This window comes from Tamandua tetradactyla, chromosome 20, assembly GCF_023851605.1.
Source record: "Tamandua tetradactyla isolate mTamTet1 chromosome 20, mTamTet1.pri, whole genome shotgun sequence".
NCBI lineage: Eukaryota > Metazoa > Chordata > Mammalia > Pilosa > Myrmecophagidae > Tamandua > Tamandua tetradactyla.
Window position 1 is genome coordinate 20,215,874 of NC_135346.1, and position 25,394 is coordinate 20,241,267.

Genomic DNA, 25,394 nt, shown 5'->3' on the forward strand with positions numbered 1-25,394 from the left:
GAAATAGGGAGCCAGGAGAGAAAGCTAGCAGATGACGCCGTATTTGCCATGTGCCCTTCCAGCCGAGAGAGTAGCCCTGACTGTGTTCGCCATGTGCCGTCTCACTTGAGTGAGAGACCCTGAACTTCATCGGCCTTCTTGAACCAAGGTATCTTTCCCTGGATGCCTTTGATTGGACATTTCTATAGACTTGTTTTAATTGGGACATTTTCTCGGCCTTAGATCTGTAAACTAGCAACTCATTAAATTCCCCTTTTTAAAAGCCATTCCGCTTCTGGTATATTGCATTCCAGCAGCTAGCAAACCAGAACAAATGGCATAATAGTGAACTCTAAAATCAGATGAATATGAATTTGAACTTTGATTCTGCCACTTAATTTACCTTGGGTAAATTACTTAGCATCTCATAAGCCTAAATATGCCCATCTATAGAATGGGAATCCTGTATATAAATATGATTTTTTTGTAAATCCACAACTTCTCTAATAAAGAAGAAACAAACTCTGTTAAGGACCTTTCAACATTGAATGAACTGTTCAAAACTAGTTGGCATGGTTGCTTTTGCCCATATAAGTACCTATCGTTCTCAAATTTTACTCAAGATATCAAATTTTCTTATCTCCTACACTCTAAATTGACTATGTCCAACCTCTTCCTGCAGTGTGGTCTCAAAGAGTGCAGAGCTCTGAGCCTGACTGAATGTCTGTCTCTACCTTCTGCAACCTCTCCCAAGGGGAACAAACTTGCCTTCCCTAGAAGTCCAGGCCTGCTTAACTACAGGGTCAGTTCTAATAAAGGAAAGCATTTATAACTCAGATCTAAAAGAGATAGCCCCAGATGCTACAAAAAGCCAGGGGCACGGACAACCCACAAAAAAGCAGCCCCCTAAGCACGGAGGAAGTTGGTCCCAGTCCTTCAGCAGAGGTTTGCCCATGTGGGTATTCCCTCAGTTTTGGGGCCTCATGCTGCATACTGTCCACACCTCTAAAAGAGATCCCACTTCAGTGCCCCAGGGCTTGATCCATGAACCTTGTCCCTTCCTTCTCTATCTACCCTTTCCCCTTAGTGGATGTGATCCAGTTCTATGATACTAAATGCCATCTACAAAGTGATAATATATAGACATTTTCCATTTTAATTCATTACTCTGGTGCTTTTTCTTGAGTGCCAGATTCATACAGCTAACCATTCTAATCAGTATCACCACATATCCAATTTGCTAACAGAAGAACACAAAGGTAACATGGCTCAAAACAAACTTTTGCTTTACTTTTAAAATTAGCTTTAAACTTGAAAACCGACTAGAAAACACTGATCTATAAATAACTGGAGGCACATCTGTTCACATAAACAGGTGGAGTGCTTGCAGTACAATAATTTCTGAGGAGCCCAGTGGCATGGAATGTGGAGTAGAACCACATGGGATAAATATCATTGGCACAAGGAGTAATTACTTGCCCAGACTAGAAAGTCAGTAGAAGTAACGCTGTTCTGGTTTGAAACTGTTATGTACCCTAGAAAAACTATGTTCTTTTAATCTTAATCCAATCTTGTACAGGCAGACCTATTATTTGGGTGGGACCTTTTAATTAGGTTCTTTCCATGGAGAGGTCTTGGTTAGTTGGAGGTGTAACCCCACCCATTCAAGGTGGGATTTAATTCTCTTATTGGAGCCCTATATGAAGAGAATAAAAGCAGAAAACATAGAGAGAGCTCAGAACTGAGACAGAGAGCAGAAAGATGGAACCAAGACACAGATGTCTAGAGATGCAGAAGTTGCTGAGCTATCTGAACCCAGAAGGCAAGAGAGGAAGATAGCAGATATCACCATTTACCTTCCCATGTGACAGAGAAACCCAAGACCCGATCAGCTTTTCTTGAGAGAAGGTATCTTCTTGTTGGTGCTTTAATTTGGACATTTTCATGGCCTTAGATTTATACCTCCCCTTTGAAAAAGCCAATCCATTTCTGATATATTGCATTCCGGAAGCTTTAACAAACCAAAAACAAAGCTGTTTTCATTCATTTTTGTCTTAACTCCTTTCCTACGGACCTTTCCAGCCTCATTTCCAGTCTAGCCTTCCACTCCAGCTATCACTCCACTTTCAGACCTTTATCCACACTATTACTTTAATTTTAAATACTCTCTCCCTGACCCCACCTAGAAAAATTCGAACTGACTTTCAAAGCCCAGCTGAAATGGCCCCTCTCCTATGAACCCATGGCAGATCACTCCAATGGGAGAATGAGTGAGGTATGTGCAGGTGAGGGATATAATTCCTTAATCACAGGCCCACAATTTCAGAATGATCTTTGACGCTTCTCTTTCATTCCTACACCCTAAAATATATCCAGGATCTCACCACCATCACTGCCACCACCCTGGTCCAGGTAACCACCATCATCTCTCATCTGGATAAAGTAACACTCTCCTAACAGGTTTCCTTGCTCCTACCCTTGCCCACTATAATCTACATTCGACACAGCAGCCAGACAGGTCCTTTCCAATTTAAGTCAGATCATGTCATTCCTCTCCTCAAAACCCTCCCAAAACTTCCAATTTCTGAGCAAAATCCTTACTCTGGCCTACAGGGTCCTATACAATCTAGCTCTTGCACCTCTCTGATTTCATCTCCTGTCATTCTCTATCTTGCTCACTTGAGCTCCACTCCATTCTCCTTGCTGTTTCCCAATTCCACAGTTATGCTCTCCCCTCAAGGCTTTCATACTTGCTGTTCTCTCTGCTCGGAACCCTCTTCTCCCAGATGTCCACATGGCTTGCTCCCTCATTCCCTTCAAGTCTCTGCTCAAATATCAACTTACCAGAGAGCCTACATAAAAAGGCACATACACTTCCACCATTCTCTATCCCATTACTTTACCTTATTAATTATATTATCTGCCTCCCCCTACCCCCCAGAATATAAGTTTTATGCCATCAGGAGCTAATTTTGTCTTCATTGCCTATAACAGTGCATGGCACATAGTAAGCACAGGAGACTGTAAGTCCTTGAGGGCAGGTATGAAGTGTTTTTATCTTTATATTCTCCAAAACTAAAATGTAAGTGCTCAATTAATGCTGCTTACATGTACAAGATGGAAAGCAACAACAAAAAAACCCTTTCCATCATCAGCCCCGAACTCCAAAGTACTCTGTATATTACCCAGCAAATATCTAATAATGCTTTTTTATGTATAAACACTTCTTCTGCCCTATCTAACAATCATTATTGGCCAAAACCTTATGCCATTAATCTGGACTTGCTTAGTCCTCCCGAGGGCAGGAAAAATCCATTGTGAGTAAAAAAAGTATAGAAGCAAAGCTTAAAAATTGAGGCAAACTATTTTCCAATTCAGTTTCAAAACTTGATCCAGTTTAAGGCATGGTTTCACCTACAGCACCAGAAGCTTCTTCTTCTTGTGGCTCCCATCACCACCTACCTTTTTCCTCTCTTGCCTTCTCTAAAGACTTCAAATTTGAAATCCAAAGAACGTCTGAACTCCAAGTGGAAAGTGATCTTTGTCTTTACAAATTTCTAGACATGATTAAACTTGACCACAAATGATATCTGTGTAGTGTTACTAGTAAAGATTTAAAGTGCTATAGTATATATTGTTCCACATAAATCATAAGACTTTATAATCTATACTGCACATACAGCCTTAAAGACTATGTTCTGTATTACACAGCTGAGCAGAATTCTTTAGCTAAGTTAAAAGAACTTAGTATTTCATTAAATAAGAGAGTAAGACAGGGTGATGATTTTAAAAATGACTACAAGTAAGCATTACCAAAGCCTGTCCAAGTTCTCAGCTTCCAAAGCTTTAGGTAAATACTAGGATCTTCATCATTGTAGACTTTCCCAGGACTTACTCCTAACCCACTGAAAAATCTCTAATAAAGATAATTCATTTGTTCTTTACTGCTTAAGTGGTCAGGTTTAGCCCACCCCACCACCCCACCTTACCCCCACAAATGCACAAAGGAAAGCAGTTTGGATGGGACTTCAAAATATAAAATCAATAAGCAACCTCAGAATATAAAACTCAATAAGCCCTTGGGTGAGTCAACACAGAATATAAGTACCAGAAATATAACTGAAAATTTGCTTCTAATTTTCACACACTCCACAACTGGTAAATACACAGCAGGGAATAGGAAAGACATTTAAAACATTCCTTCAATGACCTTCAACAGCTTTACAAACAAGCACTAGATTGCTATCTCTGCCTTACAGAGAGTTATTTCTATTATTAGGGAGACATTAAGACACAGAGAAGTCAAAAGCCAAATCACAGAGCTTTACAGTGGTAATGTGCGGAAATGCAGGTATACTGGAATCACATGTGTGGTTAGTTTTATCAAATACCCTGACACTCTGAACAATGAGTTAGGGAGAATACTAAATAGATTTTTTTTTTTTATTCCTACACTGACTCCTCCATTTTTAACCACTACGCTTTCTCCAAGTCTCTCTCACAGACTAATTGTATATTTCCACTCTCAAAAGCCACATTAAAGGACAAGCGAAAGGCTACAACTGCCTGGTCTCTAGCACAAATGGAATCAGAGAATCTTCTCTGAGCCCAGAGGCTCTCGCTCCACACTGTAAGTGGAGATGGGTATGTGAGCCCTGCTGGATTCAGGAAAAGGGAGAGCTCAAACAATATTCTTGTCAGCATTTTAAACAGAAAATCCATTCAATGTGAATGGCACCATATTCCTTTCACCCTTTCTTCCTAGGACCTAAATTAAACAGATTATAGACAGTGGCAAGAGCTGGCTTTAGAACAGCCTCCCTCTTATTTGTTATTTTTAGCAATTTGGTCTGACAACGCCTGACAACTAAACATGCCTAAAATAGCTAAAGGGAGGGGGGATTATCAGATACTACCAGCAAAAAAACACTAGTCATCATTTCCTCCAACCCTAAGAAAGACTCATTTTCCATGTCCTTATAGCATCACACAGAGTTTGAGCCTTTAGAGTCTCATACACAAACAGAGTACATACAAAACATCAGTGGAAACCGATAACGCTTCCTGAGCTGGAGCACTGTTCCACCCTCACACGTGTTTTCTTAAAAACAAAAGCAGAATAAAATGAACTAAATCTTTTCCACAAAAGTTAGGAGCACAATGTATCAGTGTCCATTTGGAAGAGTTCCCTCAGAAGATGATTTTGTACCAAAAGAATGGCTTCATGATAGTGATGGAATTAAAATACTTTTATTATGCTGGGGGCAAGTGAGAGATTTGTTTGAAAGCAAGATAAAGTGAGGTGGGAGGAACTCCTCCAAGTAACCATAATTAGCAAGCCAACATCATCTCTGGCCACCCTATTTTAAAATGAAGCAATTTAGGGCAGGCAACAGTGGCTCAGTGGCAGAGTTCTCGCCTGCAATGCCAGAGTCTCGAGTTCGACTCCTGATGCCTGCCCACGTTAAAAAAAAAAAAAAAAAAAAAAAAAGCAGTAATGTAGTGAAACATCTTTGAAAAAGGAATAAAATGGTAAAGTCCTAACAAAATACCATAGTTATTTGCATCAGCAGATTCATAAAAATTCTTAAAAATGCATCTTATAAAAGTTCATAAGATATGAGTTCTAAAAATGCCCATGTACCCTCATGTAATCTAATCCTTCATCAAAATTTGTTGAGCACAGGGGCATGCATGCCACTATTCTAAGTACCATGTATTTTACAAAACAATACAGGAAAAAGCACAAAATGAGTAAAATGATGCATTCTTGGGTATGTTGTTTTATGTATATGTAGTATCCAAAAGTACGTAAGTCTAAATTAGGTGATGCCTAATATAAACTACCTTAAACCATCACACTTGCATCTCTGGCAAATTTAAGCAACTACCACAAAGATATCAAAGATGATATGCCATCATATTATATTTCAGCTGGCAAAGCCATAAGTAGATTAGTTTTATTTTAGCTTCAAAATTGGATTTGTTAACTTTTTAAGTTAAGGTAATGATGTGGACACTGAAGGAAAGTGGATGTTTTTTATTACTGTTTGTTGCTTCATCCCAACTTTTAAGGTGGCAATTCAGAAAAAGACCAGGGCTATAGCCATTATCTGATAGAAGTGACCCTAGACATCTTCTAATCCAATACTATCATTTTACAGATAAGGAAACTGAGGCTCAGAGTACAGCAAGGGCTAGAATCCAGAACTCCTAATTCAATGTAAGGTATTTAAGTTAGGAATTTAGAGTAATGAAAGTTCTGCTGCAAATCTAAGAGATTTAAAGATCTATTTATGGCACAAATTCAGCCCTCTGTATCTTGTTCTTTTGAGCTGATATGTGCACTGTGCTTATATTACAGGTGTGGCTTTCCTCACACTGAGTAATGAACAACTCACTTTTTCTGACCAGGATCTATTATTCCTGTGTTATGAGAATGCAGACTAATCAGAAAGAATCTAGAATAAGGAAAAATTCACTGATTAACCTCTTGTCAGAGGGTTACAAGAGGAGGGAAGTATGTAATAACATGAAAGAAAATTCAAAGTCTAACTCATTAGAAGAAATCCTTCTCTTGGTAACCTGAAAATCGCTTGAGGATCTCTCAGGCATGGCAAGGAGGAGGCTAAGGACAAATACCGATGGTTTAGCAAAGAGAGAAGGATAGGCCATAAGAAGCATATCATAGTAAAGGTGCAGTCAACAACTCTGAAGCATTCAAGGGAGTAGTCTAGTGTGGGTGTAGACAAGTATTCCAAGAAAAGGAAACAAGGCACTCTGGGAAGGTATCCCAGAGGAAAAGATTAACTGAAGCAAGATGCAAAAAGCTGAACTCAGATAACTGAAAAGTAAATCCTTCTCTTATCTTCATCATAAATTGAAGATGTACAATCAGGGAACAGACTAAATCAAAGGTCTGTGTGAGTGTGTGTGTATGTAAAATATTTGTAATACATATTTTACAAATAAATAAGAAAAGCTATCTAATTACAAAGGCCAATCTATTTGAACCATTTAACATCTAGGTTCTCACAAGACCTAAAATATTTCTGTTGAGGAAATGAAATATTCTACTGATAGGCTAGTCAGTTTACATCTGGGCAAATATTAGCACTCAGATCATTGTACATTTACACTGACCAAGGCATTTATAATAGTCAATAAAAAAATGCTTAACCAGAAAAAGAGCATAGATGTGTACTCTTTGAAAGACATAAAGCAAGATTCTACACCTACATTAAGCTCCAAAACCCCAGGACATAGAGAATATATATAGTACCTGGGGTTCCAACAATCAGGCTATTTTAGACTTAAGTCTTAAGTAACCGAAAACTATTCTAAAACAAATACTTATTTTTACAAATGTGGAGATGCAAATGAACTCTATAAGGAGATAAATATTAATATCAGTCATATTCATAGCCCAATTATAAGCCAATAAATCACTTCACCTAAAATTCTTCAAGTCCAAACAATATAGAAAAGAGACTAATCTGGCAACTTGTATGTATATTTTTATTTTTAAATTAAAAAAAAATGTTAAAGACAACCAAGGGTAGCTAGCTCCTAATGTAGCTACTGCTATAGGTGGAATTCATCAAGTTAATTTTTAGAGTGGATGAACATTCTATATTTCTCAAGACTCCAACTCTCCTATGGAGGGGAGACAGTCATCACTGCAAAACAGCTTTCCTCAGCAAGAGCTAAGAGATAAACTGCATACTCTATGAGATCATCTTGACTTACTAAGGATAAAAATGGACTATCTGGAGAGATAAATTATTTATCTAATGTACTGTCATATAGCAATGAAAATGAACATATCACAATCACGGGTAACATGGATGTATTTCACAAACACAATGGTGAGCAAAAAATATATAAACAGTATGTTCTTGTTCGTATAAACTTCAAAATGGGTCAAATTAAATTACAGTGTTTTAGGAATGTATATACATACAGAAAAAACATATTTTTAATAAATGGAAATAATTATCATAGATGTCAGATTAGTGGTTATCTTGGGATGGAAAATGGAGCAAGGATTGTGATCACAAAGTAGAAACAGGATGCCTCTGGTGTTCTGGCAATATTTGATTTGTAGGCCAGGATGATTATTAAGGGTGTTTAGTTTATATATGCATATTTCTATAAGTGCTATATTTCACTACCCAAAATAAGATTACTTTTAAATTGATTTCAAACTTTGAGATATGTAGGCAGATGAATAAGCATAATTTTTGTTTAATGTGTTAAAAAGAGTATCACTGCTTCTGCTTTCACCTACCCTCCTTTCTTCATAGAAAACAAGAGATAAGAATTCATGCCTATCATGAAATTGAGAAAGCCTTCTTGACCAAAAGGAGGAAAAGAGAAATGAGACTAAATAAAGTTTCAGTGGCTGAGATTTTTCAGACAGTGAAGAGGTTATCCTGGAGGTTATTCTTACACATTATATAGATACCCCTTTTTAGTTTATGGTGTACTGAAGTGGCTAGAGGGAAGTACCTGAAACTGATAAGCTGTGTTCCCATAGCTGTGATTCTCGAAGACAACTGTATAATGATATAGCATTTACAATATGACTGTGTGACTGTGAAAACCTTGTGTCTGATGCTCCTTTTATCCAGAGTATAGACAGATGAGTAAATAAAAATGTATAAAAAAATTAATAATGAGGGGATAAGGGGTAAAATAAATTGGGTAGATTGAAATACTAGAGGTCAATGAGAGGGAGGGTATTCTAGTTTGCTAGCTTCCAGAATGCAACACACCAGAGATGGCTTGGCATGTAATAAAAGGGGATTTATTTAGTTAAAAATGTATAGTTCTTCATACTCTTACGCATTAAGTAGATATCACCTTGTTATCCAAGATGTAAAGGAGAGGCTGGAGGGAACTGCCTGAAAATGTAGGGCTGTGTTCCAGTAACCAGGTTTCTTGATGATGATTGTATAATGATATAGCTGTCACAATGTGACTGTGCAATTGTGAAAACCTTGTGTCTGATGCTCCTCTTATCTCCCTTGTCAACAAACAAGTAAAACATTTGGAATAAAAATAAATAATAGGGGGAACAAATGTTAAAATTAATTTAGTTTGAAATGCTAGTGATCAATGAAAGGAAGGGATATGTAAAAATTTTTTTTCTGTTTTCGTTTTATTTTTCTGTTGTCTTTTTATTTCTTTTTCTGAATTGATGCAAATGTTCTAAAAAATGATCATGATGATGAATATGCAACTATGTGTTGATATTGTAAATTACTGATTATATATGTAGAACAGAATGAGCATATACTAAGAGTGTGTTTCTTTCCTGTAATTGTTTTTTTAATTAATAAAAAATTAAAAAAAATATATATATATATGTATAGTTCTTCAGAGGAAAGGCAGCTAACTTTCTTTCTTACACGGGAAGGCACAGGGTGATCTCTGCTGGCCTACTTTCCAGGCCTCTGGGTTCCAACAACTTTCCCCAGAGTGATTCCTTTCTGCATCTCCAAAGGCCTGGGCTGAGCTGTGAGGGCTGAGATGAGGTATGCTGAGCTGCTTGGACTGTGCTACATTAAGCTCTCTCATTTAAGCACCAGCCAATTAAATCAAATGTCCTTCACTGCAGCAGGCACACCTCCTAGCCGACTGCAGATGTAATTAGCAACAGATGAGGTTCACATGCCATTGGCTCATGTCCACAGTAATAGAACTAGGCATTTTCACCTGGCCAAGTTGATACCTGAACCTAACTACTAGAGAGGGTATGGGATATATGAGGGTTTTCTTTCTTTTTCAGGAATGATGCAAAAGTTCTAAAAATGATCATGGTGATGAATATACATCTATATGATGATACTGTGAGCCAGTGACTTTACCAAGTATGGACTGTATGTGTGTGAAGATTTGTCAATAAAAATATTAAAAAAAAAAAAAAAAGAAAGAATTAGTGCCTAGCATATGATAATGTCCTCTTGATATCACCTCCAAAGAGAGGTTCCCATTATATATGCAGTTCAAAAATGAAGTACTTCTCCCAGTGCCTGCCCATGTAAAAACAAAACAAAACAAGTACTTAGGAGCAAAAACTGGACATCCATTCTAGTGCCTAACAGTCACCAGTCATGCGATGGAAAAAACGATCCTCAATGGGTAGAATAAAATTTCCTCAGTCATGGGACTTTCTCCAAACATCTTCTCATCCGAGTAGCATAAACATACTCCAACTGTGGAGTGTCACAGACCCCGCCTATCTAGTTCTCTCACCACTATTCTCTCCACTTGTTTCAGTAACCACTGTCTGATAAAAATGGTCATTTCTATGGAAGAGTCAGGGTTTTATGCTACAGAGTTTCTTACATTTTACTTATAGCACAAACTGGAGAGTTATTTCACAATCCTGGGGTTGCAACACTGCATCTGAAGTGGCACTAAATGGGCCAGAATGTCCTGGGCTTCCTTTTTCTTATTCTGTCTTTGCTGAGTTAAGCAGGATAGTGGAAGAGGTGGCAACCATGTTGGAAATAGATGAAAAGTAAGATTTAGTCAAGAGCCTAAAATATAATGGGGACTTCAGACAGAAGGCAGATGAGCCTAATGCAGTAATGATTTAGCCCCCACCTGGAACAACGGAGAGACTATAAGGGAATGGTAGTCCAAATGTGTTCCAATACATCACTGAAAGCTTAGTTATCTCAAGAATTCCAAATAGTTGAGGTTCATAAGGCCAAAAACTGAGCTCTAACTAACCTGAATGCTGAATCGAAATTTTCCCAACTGTAAAAGTAGCACATAAGTAATAATTTCCTCTTTATCTCAAAACAAATAAACAAAACTGAACAAAAACATGGGATGTATTTTTCATTCTCTGAAAGATACATAATCTATCAATAGGGTTTTAACTCAAATTTTAAAAAAACTGAATGTTCTCAAAAAAGAATTCTACCCCAACCAAAACCATTCCTGCCAATTCTAAAGAACACCTAAGGTGTTATATAAGGCTCTACAAAGGTTCCATGTACTAGGGTAACTTTCCAGAAACCTACAACCTCCAGATGGGTCCATGGACCAGATAAGTACTGAAATGCAGAGGGGCCAGCCCTTCCAGAACATCAACTAGTTTCATCTCCCTATCCCATATTACCAACAGTCCCTTCCAACATGAAAAAGTTAGATTGGGCATAGTCCAAATACCCCTAAAGAGTGGGAGAAAGACCAAAGGTAATGGTGGAGAAGGTAGAGTTTAACAAATGAGTAAGACTGCTGAATCATTATATTGCTATTTCTTTCAGATTCCAGTATCTTAGAGCAGCTATAAGTAAAAACCTAAAATTGTGGAATTGTAACCCATACCAAACTCTGAAATCTGTTCTACAACTATTTGCTGCGATGTGCTTTGAAATTTATTGCTTTTTTGTGTATATGCTATTTTTCACAAAAAAAGAAATAAAAATATTTCTTTTAGCCTCCAATATTTTAGAGCAACTAGAAGGAAAACTCTGAAATAGTAGTATGGTAACCCATAATAAACTGAAATCTGTTCTGTAACTACTTGTTGAAGTATAATTTGAAAATCATTGCTTTTTCTTTCTGTCTTTGTATATATGTTATATTTAACAATAAAAAATGTTTAAAAAAAAAGACTTCTCTTTTCACAATATGTATGCTGCACATTTCAAAAAGAAAATTATTTTTCCAAAGACAGAGAAGACTCATAAAAAGTCATAACTCCAAATCCCAATTGTACTGATGTCATTTTTAAAAATTATATTTTTGTACTTTTCTATGTTTTGCACTGTACCATGATATACACTTGGCTGTATTCTTTAAAAAGTTATCAGTATTTTTTTTAATAGAGCAATTTCTTAAATAATGACATAAATAACTTGGTTAATCGGTCATATTAAACCCACCATTTTGCATTTTCTCATGAATAGGATCAGCAATTAAAATAAAATAGTGATATCCCCTCCCAGTACTTCATCTATCACATTTATAAAGCAAAGATAAAAACAAACATAATACTATCATATTGTGAGCTTATTATGAAATTACTTTCCAATCAATTCCATCAAAGTGATTATGGTCTAAAGAATAACCCAACACAGGGGCATTAAAATGTAAATATGCAGTGGGCCACAGTGGCTCAGCAGGCAGAGTTCTCGCCTGCAATGCCAGAGGCCTGGGTTAGAGTCTTGGTGCCTGCCCATGTTAAAGTAGAAAAAAAAAAAAAAAAAAAGGTAGATATGGAGTTTTAAGAAGGAAAAAGCAATAAGGACTTTGATCCCAAGGTAAGACAGTGCTTGTCTTTATCTTCTAATAAGTAATATAACTATCAAGGGGGCATGAAGATAAGGATAGTACCTCTTCCTCAGTCCTATCAGAGGAAAACACTAACAGGTGAGGCTACCAGGTTGGCTGACAACAAAGGCACAGCATGACAGAATTATCAAAAGCTAAACAACTTTCAGATAAGCTTTGCACTCAGAAATAAAAACCAGAAAGAAGAAACTCTGGAGAAGGTAAACATAAAGAAACAAGAACTGAGCTGGTTAAAAGGCAATCTAGGAGATACCAATGCAGACAGGCTTTCAAATCATAAAACCTCAGGCAGACGAATCTATGTTACAGAAAAGGTTTGTCTGGAGTATCAAACCTATACACCAACTGTAGGGAGGGAGCAAGGAGGCTCAACTGGACCTATGACCCCAAACCAAAAACACCCTTATTCATTCAGAGACAAAAATGGCTAAATGAAAATAGTCTGGCCTCTGTTTGTAAGGCTGTATATAAGTTGTACTTTCCCAACTTAATTAAAAGGTTATCTGAGGTATATTATTATCTATAGTAAGTACAGAAGATTAAGGTGAAAAAAGTTGGACCGACAAGAAATACTAGGGCCCAGAAGAAGAGACTACAGATTTGAAAGCAGGAGTAACTGGAAAGCTGTGGGAGAGAGAACCTATTTAGAGCTCTGAATCCATATTAAACTTGCCAAATGAGGGGAAACCATATTTGTGATGTATTTCAACTGGAAATAGTTTATATTTCAAAATTCAAAACTGTACTTCTATGAAGTAATTGAGTAATTAGGGAGCACAAGGAAGAAGTACCTATCTCGTGACTAAGGAATCAGAAAACAACTAGCAGCAGAAAAACCCCTAAACTGAGCCTGAAGTATTAGGAGATGAATGGAACTATATTTATAAAGACTTAGTAGAAACAAAAGAAGCATAAATTCCAGAAACTGAGAGTATTTCCACATGACTGGAACACTGAGTATAAAAGAAGACAGAGAATATTAGAGGGATGAGAGAAACAAATAGGAGTCATTTCATAAAAAGCCCTGAAGGTATATTAAAGAGTTTGAACTTTATCTTAAGAGTAATGACAGTTTTTACGCAAGGGAGTAATAAAACTAGATTCAACATTTTTGAAAGATCATTCTAGCTTTAATAAGTTAAAAGGATTGGAAGGAGGAAGCTTGGAAAACAAGATGCTACTGTAGAAGGTGGTGGCCCAGTCTAAAGGTAGGGGAAAAAAATCTAGAAAGGAATACAATAATAGAGGAAGGAGGGAAGACGTAGTATTCAGAGATTATAAGGATTTTCTAGAACTAATGAAAGATACTAATCCTCAAATTCAGGAAACTCCAAAAGTAGGATTAAAAAAAAACTCCAAGTAAGATTAAAAAATAATAATAAAGAAATCCACACCTAAATATATCCCAGAGAAATGATAAACATGAAAGACAGAGAACATTAAAGGCAACCATAGGAAAAAGACAAAGAAACAATAATCAGACTGAGAGATAGCTTCTCAACAGCAACAAAGAAAGCCAAAAGTCAGTGGAATACTATCTAAAAAGGAGTTGAGAAATCCTTAAAACATAAAACAAATGAAGCATATAACCTTTACTATGTACCAAGTAAGTAGTTTATTCTTGGTAGCAAGTATAGATTACTTGCTTGCACCAAATAGTAATCTATAAAAAATATTTCCCACTAAATGACAGCCTAAGGAGAATCTGGTAAATATCAGCATAGAGGGAGATTTGGCAGACCTCTCTCAGTAACTAACTAAATGAGGATAAAAGTATCAGTTAAGAAACAGAACACTACAATTAACAATGTATGTGCATATGTGAGTGTGTGCACCTGCATACATTTGAGGCCAAAGTAATCAAACTATAAAGATGTGTCAGTAGAAAAGTCCACATGGATTCAAAAGAGAAGGGAATGTGTAGTCAGTATCAGTGATGCTGACAGAAAATACAGGTTTGGCAGTGGGGACAACCAAAGCAACAGGCTGAGCCCCCAATCTTGGGGTTTGTTCATATGAAACAACCCCGCAAAGGAAAGGCTAAAGCCTACTTAAAATTGGGCCTAAGAGTCACCCCCAAGAGAACCTCTTTTGTTGCTCAGATGTGGCCTCTCTCTCTCAACCAACTGACAAGCAAACTCACTGCTCTCCCACTCTCTACATGGGACATGACTCCCAGGGTGAGGACCATCCTGGCAATGTGGGACAGAAATCTTAGAAGGGGCTGGGACTCAGCATCAAGAGACTGAGAAAACCTTCTCAACCAAAAGGGAGAAGAGAGAAATGAGACAAAATAAAGTGTCAATGGCTGAGAGATTCCAGAGTCAGGTTATCCTGGAGGTTATTCTTATACATTAAATAGATACCACCTTTTTAGTTAAGGTGTAATGGAGAGGCTGGAGGGAACTGCCTGAAAATGTAGAGCTCTGTTCCAGTAGCCATGTTTCTTAAAAATAATTGTATAATGATATAACTTTTGCAATATGACCATGTGATTGAAAAAAAAAAAATACAGGTTCGAGAGCAGCGCAATGGTGGTTCAGTGGCAGAATTTCTCACCTGCCATGCCGGAGACCTGGGCATGATTCCCATGCCAAAAAAAAAATACAGGTTTGGGCAGTATTGGAGAGTATCTAAAGATAGAGCTAGGAATGTGCAGTAATTGAATGCTGAGGTAATAGGAGCCTACAATGGTAGGAGAAAGGGAAAACAGGAAATTGAGTACAACTAGATTTATATTAGTAAGTAGAAAGATAAATTGTTAAATGATGAAAAACAGCATATTTCCTATTTATCATTTTTGTCAGCTTCTGTTCTTGAGTCAATTGTATGTCCTCTGGTGCTTTCACTCACATGAAATGAAAGCATCTTTAAAAAATCACAAAACAAAACCACTTCATGTAGATAGCAAAATTCTGTTATCTGAGCCACCACTGCGCTGCTCTCGAAACTGTACTTTTTTTTTTTCAATCACACGGTCATACTGCAAAAGTTATATCATTATACACTTATTTTTAAGAAACATGGCTACTGGAACAGAGCTCTACATTTTCAGGCAGTTCCCTCCAGCCTCTCCATTACACCTTAACTAAAAAGGTGATATGAAAATGATGAAAAACAGCATATTTCCTTTTTATTTTAAAAAAATGTACAAATGTGTGTAAGAATGCATTTATATAAACACAGAGGAAAGTCTGAAATGATACATACCAAACTGTAGGCGTGACATTTGAAGGTATGCATTATAAGAGGAAAGACATGCTTTCATCGTTTAATCACCTTAATAAATCTTCTTTTAATTTTTTCTTAGTGATTTTTTGTTTTTCTTTTTTTTATGAGTTTATATTGCTTTTATAATATAAATAATATAATGTAAAATGAAAAGAGTAAAAAGAAAAAAATTCCTAGGGTAGAGGCTAGAGTATAATAAATATCCCTGCTAATTTTTTGTAGCTGTAATTAGCATTTCAGATGGGTACCAATGGCCAACTAACCTATTTCTATCGCATGAAAGATATCAGAATGCTCTGCTAATATTTGGAGAGACTCCACGACAGGAAATTTTTAGAACACAAATGTCCTGAAGACAACCAGAATTGGGTAGTATGCTAAAATCATCATCTGTGGCAACATTACTTTGACAATTTTTTTTTAATTATAAAGCTTAACACATACTTGTCATAATTTATCCAACACAAAGATTAGAAGAAAAAATAATTTCACTCCTATGTCCCGTCTACTTTTCTTGGGAAACCAATGTTAATAATTTAATAGATATTCTTTCATATCATTTTGAATGTTATAAGCAGATTTTGTTTTTTGTTTGTTTGAATAAAAAGAGAATTATATTCTCATCACTTTGTTTCTTACCACTTATTTCTCAGGACAATTTTATATATATTTACCTACCATTGCAAAAGCATGACAGTTTTTGTTATCTACATGAAATGGTTTTGTTTTGTGATTTTTTTAAAGATGCTTTCATTTCATGTGAGTGAAAGCACCAGAGGACATACAATTGACTCAAGAACAGAAGCTGACAAAAATGATAAATAGGACACAATAACCTGGTTACCATATAAGTTTTTTTTCTTTTTTGTTTGTTTTGTTTTTATAATATATCTTTCTCAGCTATAAATCTATAATCAAGTATGTTTTAATTATGACTAGCAGTCAAATAAAAATAAACCTAAGTATTATGGTAAATCTTAGATGGAGAGCAAGGTGAACATATGAATCAAAAAGGTACACTCTTCTTTAAATATAAAATGTACTCACAGGTAGGTATGTGAGATTTCACATAGCTATTCATTTCAGTGTTGGCTTAGATTAGCAAAAATATTGGAAGCCTACATTCAAAATAAGAGGATAATTGCTATAAGTTTTACTAAAATGGGATGTTATGAAATTTTAAATAATATTCAAAAATGGGGTCTTTTAAAAAGTGTTTTAACACATGATGCCATTTAAATAAAAATTAACATTTGAAAAAATTTAACATTTAGGTAAATTTAGAGGTATATACAGCCTGATTCTAATTGTATAGCTTATATATCATTTACTGTAATATAAAACATATATCTACAGGCATATACCTTGTTTATTAATTAAAACATACTAAAAATCAAAAACCAAAAAAAAAAGACTTAAGTAACCTACATACGACCTGCTCCCAGGCCATGCCATGTCAGTGCCCCTGAGAAATCCCCAGGAGGCTTCAGGGGTGCCTCACCAATTCAGCAGAGAGCTGAGTCAGATCCTGAACCACTGCCTCAAATAGTACTCACAGAAATTAGATAAAGTGACCTATGAAGTCATTGTATCCACCCCCCATCTTGGAAATCTTTGCCCCTGTGAAATAATAACCAGTGTTTTGTCCAGTCTAACTTTCACTATACACAGAACGGACCTTTCACTAAAGCCTAAGAAGAATATCTCATCAATGACCTTAATATATAAGGAAACTGTAATAGTAAATTAAAATTTCCCCAAAGATTTACTAAGTCACTCTTACCCACCATCCTTTTCCCAAGCTATCAAAACTATATATGTATTTTTTCCTCACAGGAGGAAATTTAATTAGACATTCAGACATTTATTTAATTATAGTTTACTACTCAATCGTTGTCTAGAACCTAATCTAGTTTAAAGGAATTACATGTACAAGGGACACCATACCAAGACCCTCTAATTATCATCATTGCCCCTTCCCCTACCCCTCCCTGCTAAGCCTGCCTATTCTCCAGTGATCCAATATACACGTGGCATTAAATATATGCTGCTGTTGCTGCTGGTGGTGTGTATTAAGAATAGACATTCATTTAAGATGGCTTAAACATACAAGAATTATTAGCTTCTTCCCTAAAAACTGACTGCTACTGTCAATATTCACTCAAAACTTACTTCCAGGTCTTTAATTTTTTCTTCTGCTATTTTCTGTTTCTCTAACAGCTGGTTGTGAATCACCTCCTTGGACTGAAGAATAAACCTACAAAACACACAAACGTTGAAAATTAAGCCACATGTCTACTAAAGCAATCAAAAACAGTAACTATATACCACAAACATTAAACTAAGAAACTAACATGATGATCTCCAAATTCAAGACAAATAAAATTTATTGTAATATTAATATGACAGACTCAGGAAACCACTACAGATTTAAGCCTTCTTGGCTAAGAGGGGATAAAGGCTTAAAGTTGATTCTGCCTTCTTGTCTAAGAAGGGAATCAAGCTTCAGATTCACAGATAAAATAAAAAAATAATAATGGGATAAAAATATCACAGGCTAAGAGAAAAGTTAACACATAAAAATAATAAAACTTCCCCATAATTTTTATTTTTTTTAGTTATCTGATTCCACTTTTACCTAGATATTTTCTAACAATATTTGTAAATTGGAGTTTCTCCCCCCACCACAATCTTTTTTTTTTTTTAATGGCACTAACTCATGACCTTTTAAAGCCACAATCAAGCACTGTTTTAGGATCAATGCATCAGTGTTTATATGAGTTCCTCACACAAAAAGCACTGTATAAGCCCGAGTATCTTTTATTATTATTTCCAGAGTGTATAATACCTCTGAAAAGTTCAAAATGCACAAATGGAAATTTTCAATTTTTTCCATTTTACAGTCAGGCACATTATTTACCACTAATGAGGGTGGAAATATGGGGGAAGTTTTAAAATTAACACTGAAATCCGTTTTGTGACTTTATGTTCACAATTCTTGCTGTGGGGAAAGAAGGAAAAACTATTTCAGTGCCTCAAGTAAATGAAGTAAAATACTGTCCTTCAACTGGAATCAAAGAGAAACCCCAATTACTCAAATCTTTTGCAGGATAATTCAATTAGGTGATAAGAGAGTTCAAAGAAAGATTAAAATTAATTAAGCAGACTGTTTATTTTCTTTGAACATAACTTAGAGAGATCAGAAACAAAGAACTAGATATCACCACTTAACAAAAAGCCAAACAAGAAAACACATCAAGGTAGCAATATGCAGTTTCAAACTGTGCCAATGTCACAAAAAACAACATTGTGCTTAGGTGGGTTCTTACCAATAGAGTATCTTGCTATAAATAATGAGGCAAGACAAAACAGACCAAAAGGCAGACTAAAAGGTAAAGGATTATACTGACTGTAAACTTCAACTTCTTTGGGAGACCAAGTGAAGAGATGTTTATTTGGTGCAAAGTTTATATTTTCTGAAGCACATTATCTAATTTAACTTGTATGGCTAGTTTATTCAAACACTATAATTACATCAAACTTTGAATTGGGAGTAAGATCTTGTTGGTTTGCACAGGTTAGTGTGATGCCCCAATACATCCCAGAGTAATCTGGGCAGAAAATAAAAAAACATTTGCAGTCACCCTGAAGGACTAGGGAAAATGTGGAAATATTTAACTGATATTGGGGACTACCAATCTAATAGGCCAAGCCCTCTACCTTGGGGCTTGCTCTTATGAAACTTATTCTTGCAAAGGAGAAGCTAAGCCTACTTATAATTATGCCTAAGAGTCACCCCCCAGAGAACCTCTTTTGTTGCTCAGATGTGTCCCTCTATGTGGGGCATGACTTCCAGGAATGTAAATCTCCCTAGCAATGTGGGACATGATTCCCAAGGCTGAACTTTGGACCTGGCATCGGGGGACTGAGAAAGACTTTTTGACCAAAAAGGGGAAGAGAAATTAAGCAGAATAAAGTTGCAGTGGCTGAGAGATTTTAAATACAGGTGAGAGGTCATTATGGAACTTATTCTTATGCATTATACAGATATAGCATTTTAGTTTTTAGTGGATTAGAATAGCAAGAAGGAAATATCTGAAACTGTTGAACTGTAATCCAGTAGTCTTGATTCTTGAAGATGTCTCTATAACTAACTTTTATGGTTTGACCATATGATGGTCTTGTGAATGACATTCCCTTTATCCAGTGCATGGACAGAGGAGTAAGAAAATAAAGACAAAATATAAATAATTAGGGGGCATAAGGGGTATGGGATGTTCTTTTTATTTTTATTCTTTTTTTTTTTGAGTACTGAAAAAATGTTCAAAACTTTACTGTGATGATGAATGCACAACTATATGATGATACTGTGAACAACTGCACATTTGGATGACTATATGGTATGTGAATGTATTTCAATAAAATTACATTAAAAAATTTTAATCAATTGAAAGGGTGACTAGCTATTTCCCAGGCACCCCTCTTTTTCATGAATATACCCTCCTATACATATTAATACATTCTGCTGAACTTCATTTTCACTCTACTAATTATTTAGCATGTGTCCTAAGGTTGGCAGCACAAATAATTTAACTGGTGATCATCGCTTTCAGTAGTAAACTGATCTTTTTAAAAAATTTTATTCATATATTTACTATAAGCGTTGTCCAGATTCATGTAAAATAAAGATTAATTTTAGGTTCTTTTGCTATGAGACCCTTTCAAGTCTAAAATGTTCTTATTTGTTCCGAGACAAGTACTATTCCTGTTAAGACTATGGTTTACAGAATATTTTTCAGAACTAACTCATGATATTATTTGAGGAGTACAGTTGTTTTGAACTATATTAAGTCTCAGTAATATCATGTAAAAGGTATTATAAAACAAGGTTCAAGAGTCACCAAGTTACACCACTACTTGCAGGATTTTACTTAGGAAGTCTTTAGCCACAGAAATAATTTTCAGAATAAAATATACTTTTTAAAATGACATTGATTAATGGCTGATGAATAGTATTCTCAAATAATAGGTCATCAGATATCATCTTTATTAGTGTCTGAGAAAACTTCAAAGCTAAGATTAGAGATCATTACTTATAAGACCTTTAGAAATAAAGCATCTGAGTAGATTCTAAATCCCTTGAGCAGAAAATAAAATTACTAGAAAACAAGAACACTCAACAATGAAAACATGTTTATCCATGGCCACTCTGCCAGTTTGAATCTGTGGCGTACCCCAGAAAAGCCATGTCCTTTAATCCTCATTCAGTATTGCTGGGTTAGAGCTTTTTGATTGTTCCCATGGAAATGTGACCCGCCCAATTGTGGGTGTTAACTTTTGATTAGATGTGTTCCATGGAGATATGTCTCCACCCATTCAAGGTAGGATTGCTTACCGGAGCCATTTAAGAGGGACCATTTTCGAAAAACATACAGAGTCTACCCAACCAGAAATGTTTGGAGATAGAGAAGGAAAATGGCCCTGGGGGAGCAACATGAAACAAGAAGCCTGCAGAGAAAGCTTAGAAGATGTTGCCATGTTCACCAAGTGTGACATGTCCCTATCCAGTTAAGAGAAACCCTGAACGTCATCAGTCTTCTTGAACCAAGGTATTTTTCCCTGGATGTCTTAGATTGGACATTACTACAGCCTTGCTTTAATTTGGACATTTTCACAGCCTTAGAACAGGTAAACTTACAACTTCATAAATTCCCCCTTTTAAAACACCATTCCATTTCTGGTATATCATATTCCAGCAGCTTGCAAACTAGAACACTCACACACCCCTGAGGTAGCTGTCTCTCTGTGTCAACTTCAAAGGCCAGAGATGTTCCACCAAAGCTGTCCAACCTAATTAATATAAACCAAAAGGACATCTGAACTTTGAAAGTTTTTAAAAACTTTCAAACTTTCAAATTTCCAGCCAATCCTAAACAACACCTAGGGCAATATATAAGATTCCACATGGGTTCCATGCACTAGACTAACTTTCCAGAAATCTACAACCTGCAGATGGGTCCCTGGTCCAGAAAAGTCCTCAAACCTAGCTCAGCCTCTCCAGAACATCAGAGTTCCATCTCCCTACCCCATATTAGTGACAGACCTTTCCACTATGAAAAATTTAGAATCACCATAGCACAAACACCCCTAAAGAGAGGGATGGAAAGATAAAAGGTAGTGGTGGAGTTATACAGAGAAAGTAAGATTTAACAAATGAATATGAATGCTGAATCATTAAATTGATATCTTTTAGTCTCCAGTATTTTAGAGTAGCTAGAAGTAAAAACCTAAAATTGTGAAATTGTAACCCATGTCAAACTCTGAAATATGTTCTACAACTAATAGTGTGCTATGCCTTGAAATTTATAGCTTTTTTGTATATATGTTATTTTTCATTTAAAAAGAAGGAAAAAAGTTGATTATGATGATGAAAAAAATATTTAAGCCCTCTAGCCTCCTATATTCTGGAGCAGGTAGAAGGAAAAATCTGAGAGGACAGTATGGTAGACCATGACAAATTCTGGGATCAGTCCTGTAACTACTTGTTAAAGAGTGCTTTGAAAACTACTGATTTTTTATTTCTTTGCTTTGTATATATATTATACTATACAATAAAAAAAAGTTTAAAAAGGGGGGGTGAGTATTTGGTAAACTCAAAAAGTAATTTACACAGTCAAAGTTCAAACACAAAACTTATGGAAAATCTGATTTCATCTTCAATTCAAAAAACACTGAAGATAGGTATAAGGAGGTTAGACAGGGCCCCAAGAAATGTCTGGATTTCTGAAAAAAGTCTTTGAAAAACACCTTGGCTATTGTTAAAAAGGCATCAAATTATCACATACTATTTTCAAAATAAAGGATGTAGCATAATCATGTAATTGCAAATCTTATATCATAAACAAATATTGGGGACTATTTCTCAAAATAGAGAATTTAACAGATCCTGATTGCTTATGGAAAGCAAACAGGAGGTAAAGGAATCTGGAGTCAGAAGGTGCAAAAAGGAAAAATAAACCATAAAGTGAGAAATAATTCTCATAGGATAAATTATATGCCCCTAGAATGGAGTTGCTGCCTTGTAAAAAGCCTCAGTCTGATCTAGAAATCAATGCCATGTTGATCTTGTACTGTCAATTTCCAAGAATGCTGACTTGCTGTCTTTATTTCTTCATTTATTTGTAATTATGCCATCTTAAAAACTAATCCTCTGTTGGCTTTTGATTATTTGAGAAACAACAGAGGCTGTGTCCTAAATCACTGCGCAGCAGGTACATGACTTTAAATTTCTCATAACAGCATGACTCAAAAGTGTTGTTCATAATCCCTGAAACACAATCCAGAATCCAGGGGGCAATGCTGTCTTTGGATAAACTCCCAAATGATGGTCACCTGGTATGACAGACTGAATTATGTACCCCAGTGTGTTAGATTCAGTTGTCAACTTGGCCAGGTGAGCATACCTAATCTTGTTGCTGCAGACATAAGCCAACGGTACGTGAACCTCATCTGTTGCCAATTACATTTGCAGTTGGCTAGGAGGCGTGTCTGCTGCAATGAGTGACGTTTGACTTAATTGGCTGGTGCTTAAATGAGAGACCGCAACATAGCACAGCTAAGCAGCTTGGAGTTCCTCATCTGAGCACTCGCAGCTCAGCCCAGGCCTTTGGAGCTGCAGAAAGAAGTCACCCCGGGGAAAGTGGTTGGAACCCAGGGGCCTGGAGAGAAGACCAGCAGAGACCATCCTGTGCCTTCCACGTAAAAAAGAACCTCAGTGGAAAGTTAGCTGCCTTTCCTCTGAAGAACCAACAAAATAAATCCCCTTTTATTAAAAGCCAATCTGTCTCTGGTATGTTGCATTCCGGCAGCTAGCAAACTAGAACACCCAGGAAAAGCATGTTCTTAATCTTATTCTTTATTTAATTTTTAAATTTTTTTAAAAAACATAACAAACACATTGTTAACTTTTGATCATTCCCGTCTACATATATAATCAGTAATTCACAATATCATCACATAGTTGCATATTCATGATCATGATCATTTCTTAGAACATTTGCATCAATTCAGAAAAAGAAATAAAAAGACAAAGGAAAAATATATAATACATACCATATCCCTTGCCCCTCCGTTTCAATAATCACTAGCATCTAAATCTAAATTTATTTTAACATTTCTTCCCCACATTATTTATTTTTATTCCATATGTTTTACTCGTCTGTTGATAAGGTAGATAAAAGGAGCATCAGACACGAGGTTTTCACAATCACACAGTCACATTGTGAAAGCTATATCATTATACAATCATCTTCAAGAAACATGGCTACTGGAACACAGCTCTACATTTTCAGGCAGTTCCCTCCAGCCTCTCCATTACATCTTGACTGACAAGGTGATATCTATTTAATGTGTAAAAATAACCTCCAGGATAACCTCTGGACTCTGGAATCTCTCAGCCATTCACACTTTATTTTGTCTCATTTCTCTCATCCCCCATTTGGTCAAGAAGGTTTTCTCAGTCCCTTGATGCTGAGTCTCAGCTCATTCTAGGGTTTTTCTCAATCCCTTGATGCTGAGTCCCAGCTCATTCTAGGATTTCTGTCCCACATTGCCAGGAAGGTCCACACCTCTGGGAGTCATGTCCCACATAGACAGGGTGAAGGTGGTGAGTTTGCCTGTTGTGTTGGCTGGAGAGAGAGACCACATCTGAGCAACAAAAGAGGTTCTCTTGGGGGTGATTCTCAGGTCTAATTTTTTTTTATTAATTTTTAAATTTTTTAAAAAACATAACAAACTCAGACATTCTTAACTTATGATCATTCCGTTCTACATATATAATTAGTAATTCACAATATGATCACATAGTTGCATATCCATCATCATGATCGTTTCTTAGAACATTTGCATCAATTCCGTAAAAGAAATAAAAAGACAACAGAAAAAAATTCATACATACTATACTCTACCCCTTATCCCTACCCCACCCTGCTCACCAGCATCTCAATCAAAGTTTATTTTAACATTTGTTCCCCCATTATTTATTTTTATTTCATATGTTTTACTCGTCTGTTGATGAGGTAGATAAAAGGAGCATCAGACACAAGGTTCTCATAATCGCACAGTCACATTGTGAAAGCCATACCATCACACAATCATGTTCAAGGAACATGGCCACTGGAACACAGCTCCACATTTTCAGGCAGTTCCCTCCAGCCTCTCCACCACATCTTGATGAGCAAGGTGATATCTATTTAATGCATAAGAATAACCTCTGGGACAACCTCCCGACTCTGTCCGGAATCTCTCTGTCATGGACACTCCACTTTGTCTCATTTCACTTCTACTCCTCATGATCCAGAAGGTTTTCTCAATCCCCCGATGCTGAGTCTCAGCTCATTCTAGGGGTTTTCTCAATTCCTTGATGCTGAGTCCCAGCTCATTCTACGATTTCTGTCCCACATTGCCAGGAAGGTCCACACCCCTGGGAGTCACGTCCCATATAGACAGGGGGAGGGCAGTGAGTTTGCTTGTCGTGTTGGCTGAGAGAGAGGCCACATCTGAGCAACAAAAGAGTTCTCCTGGGGGTGACTATTAGGCCTAATTTTAAGTAGGCTTGACCTATCCTTTGTGGGGTTGTTTCATATGAACAAACCCCAAGATTGGAGGCTCAGCTTATTGCTTTGGTTGTCCACACTGCTTGTGAGAATATCAAGAATTCAACGTAGGGAAGTTGAATTTTCCCCCTTTCTCACCATTCCCCGAAGGGGACTTTGCAAATACGTTTTTATTCACTGTTCAAAAAACTCTGGAATTTATCGGGGCATCACTCTGGACAAACCAACAAAATCTCATGCCCTATTCAAGGTTCC

The 25,394-nt window shown here is 36.4% G+C and overlaps 1 protein-coding gene across 2 annotated transcripts in view; it reads right to left on the reverse strand.

Moving 5' to 3' along the window:
* The window catches only part of PFDN1 (prefoldin subunit 1), a 109,662-nt gene that overhangs the window by 36,553 nt on the left and 47,715 nt on the right, over positions 1-25,394 (reverse strand). For both annotated transcript variants that reach the window (XM_077137181.1, XM_077137179.1), the window contains exon 3: positions 17,698-17,782. In XM_077137181.1, the coding sequence (XP_076993296.1) occupies positions 17,698-17,782 (85 nt within the window). The remainder of the gene's footprint in view (positions 1-17,697; positions 17,783-25,394) is intronic.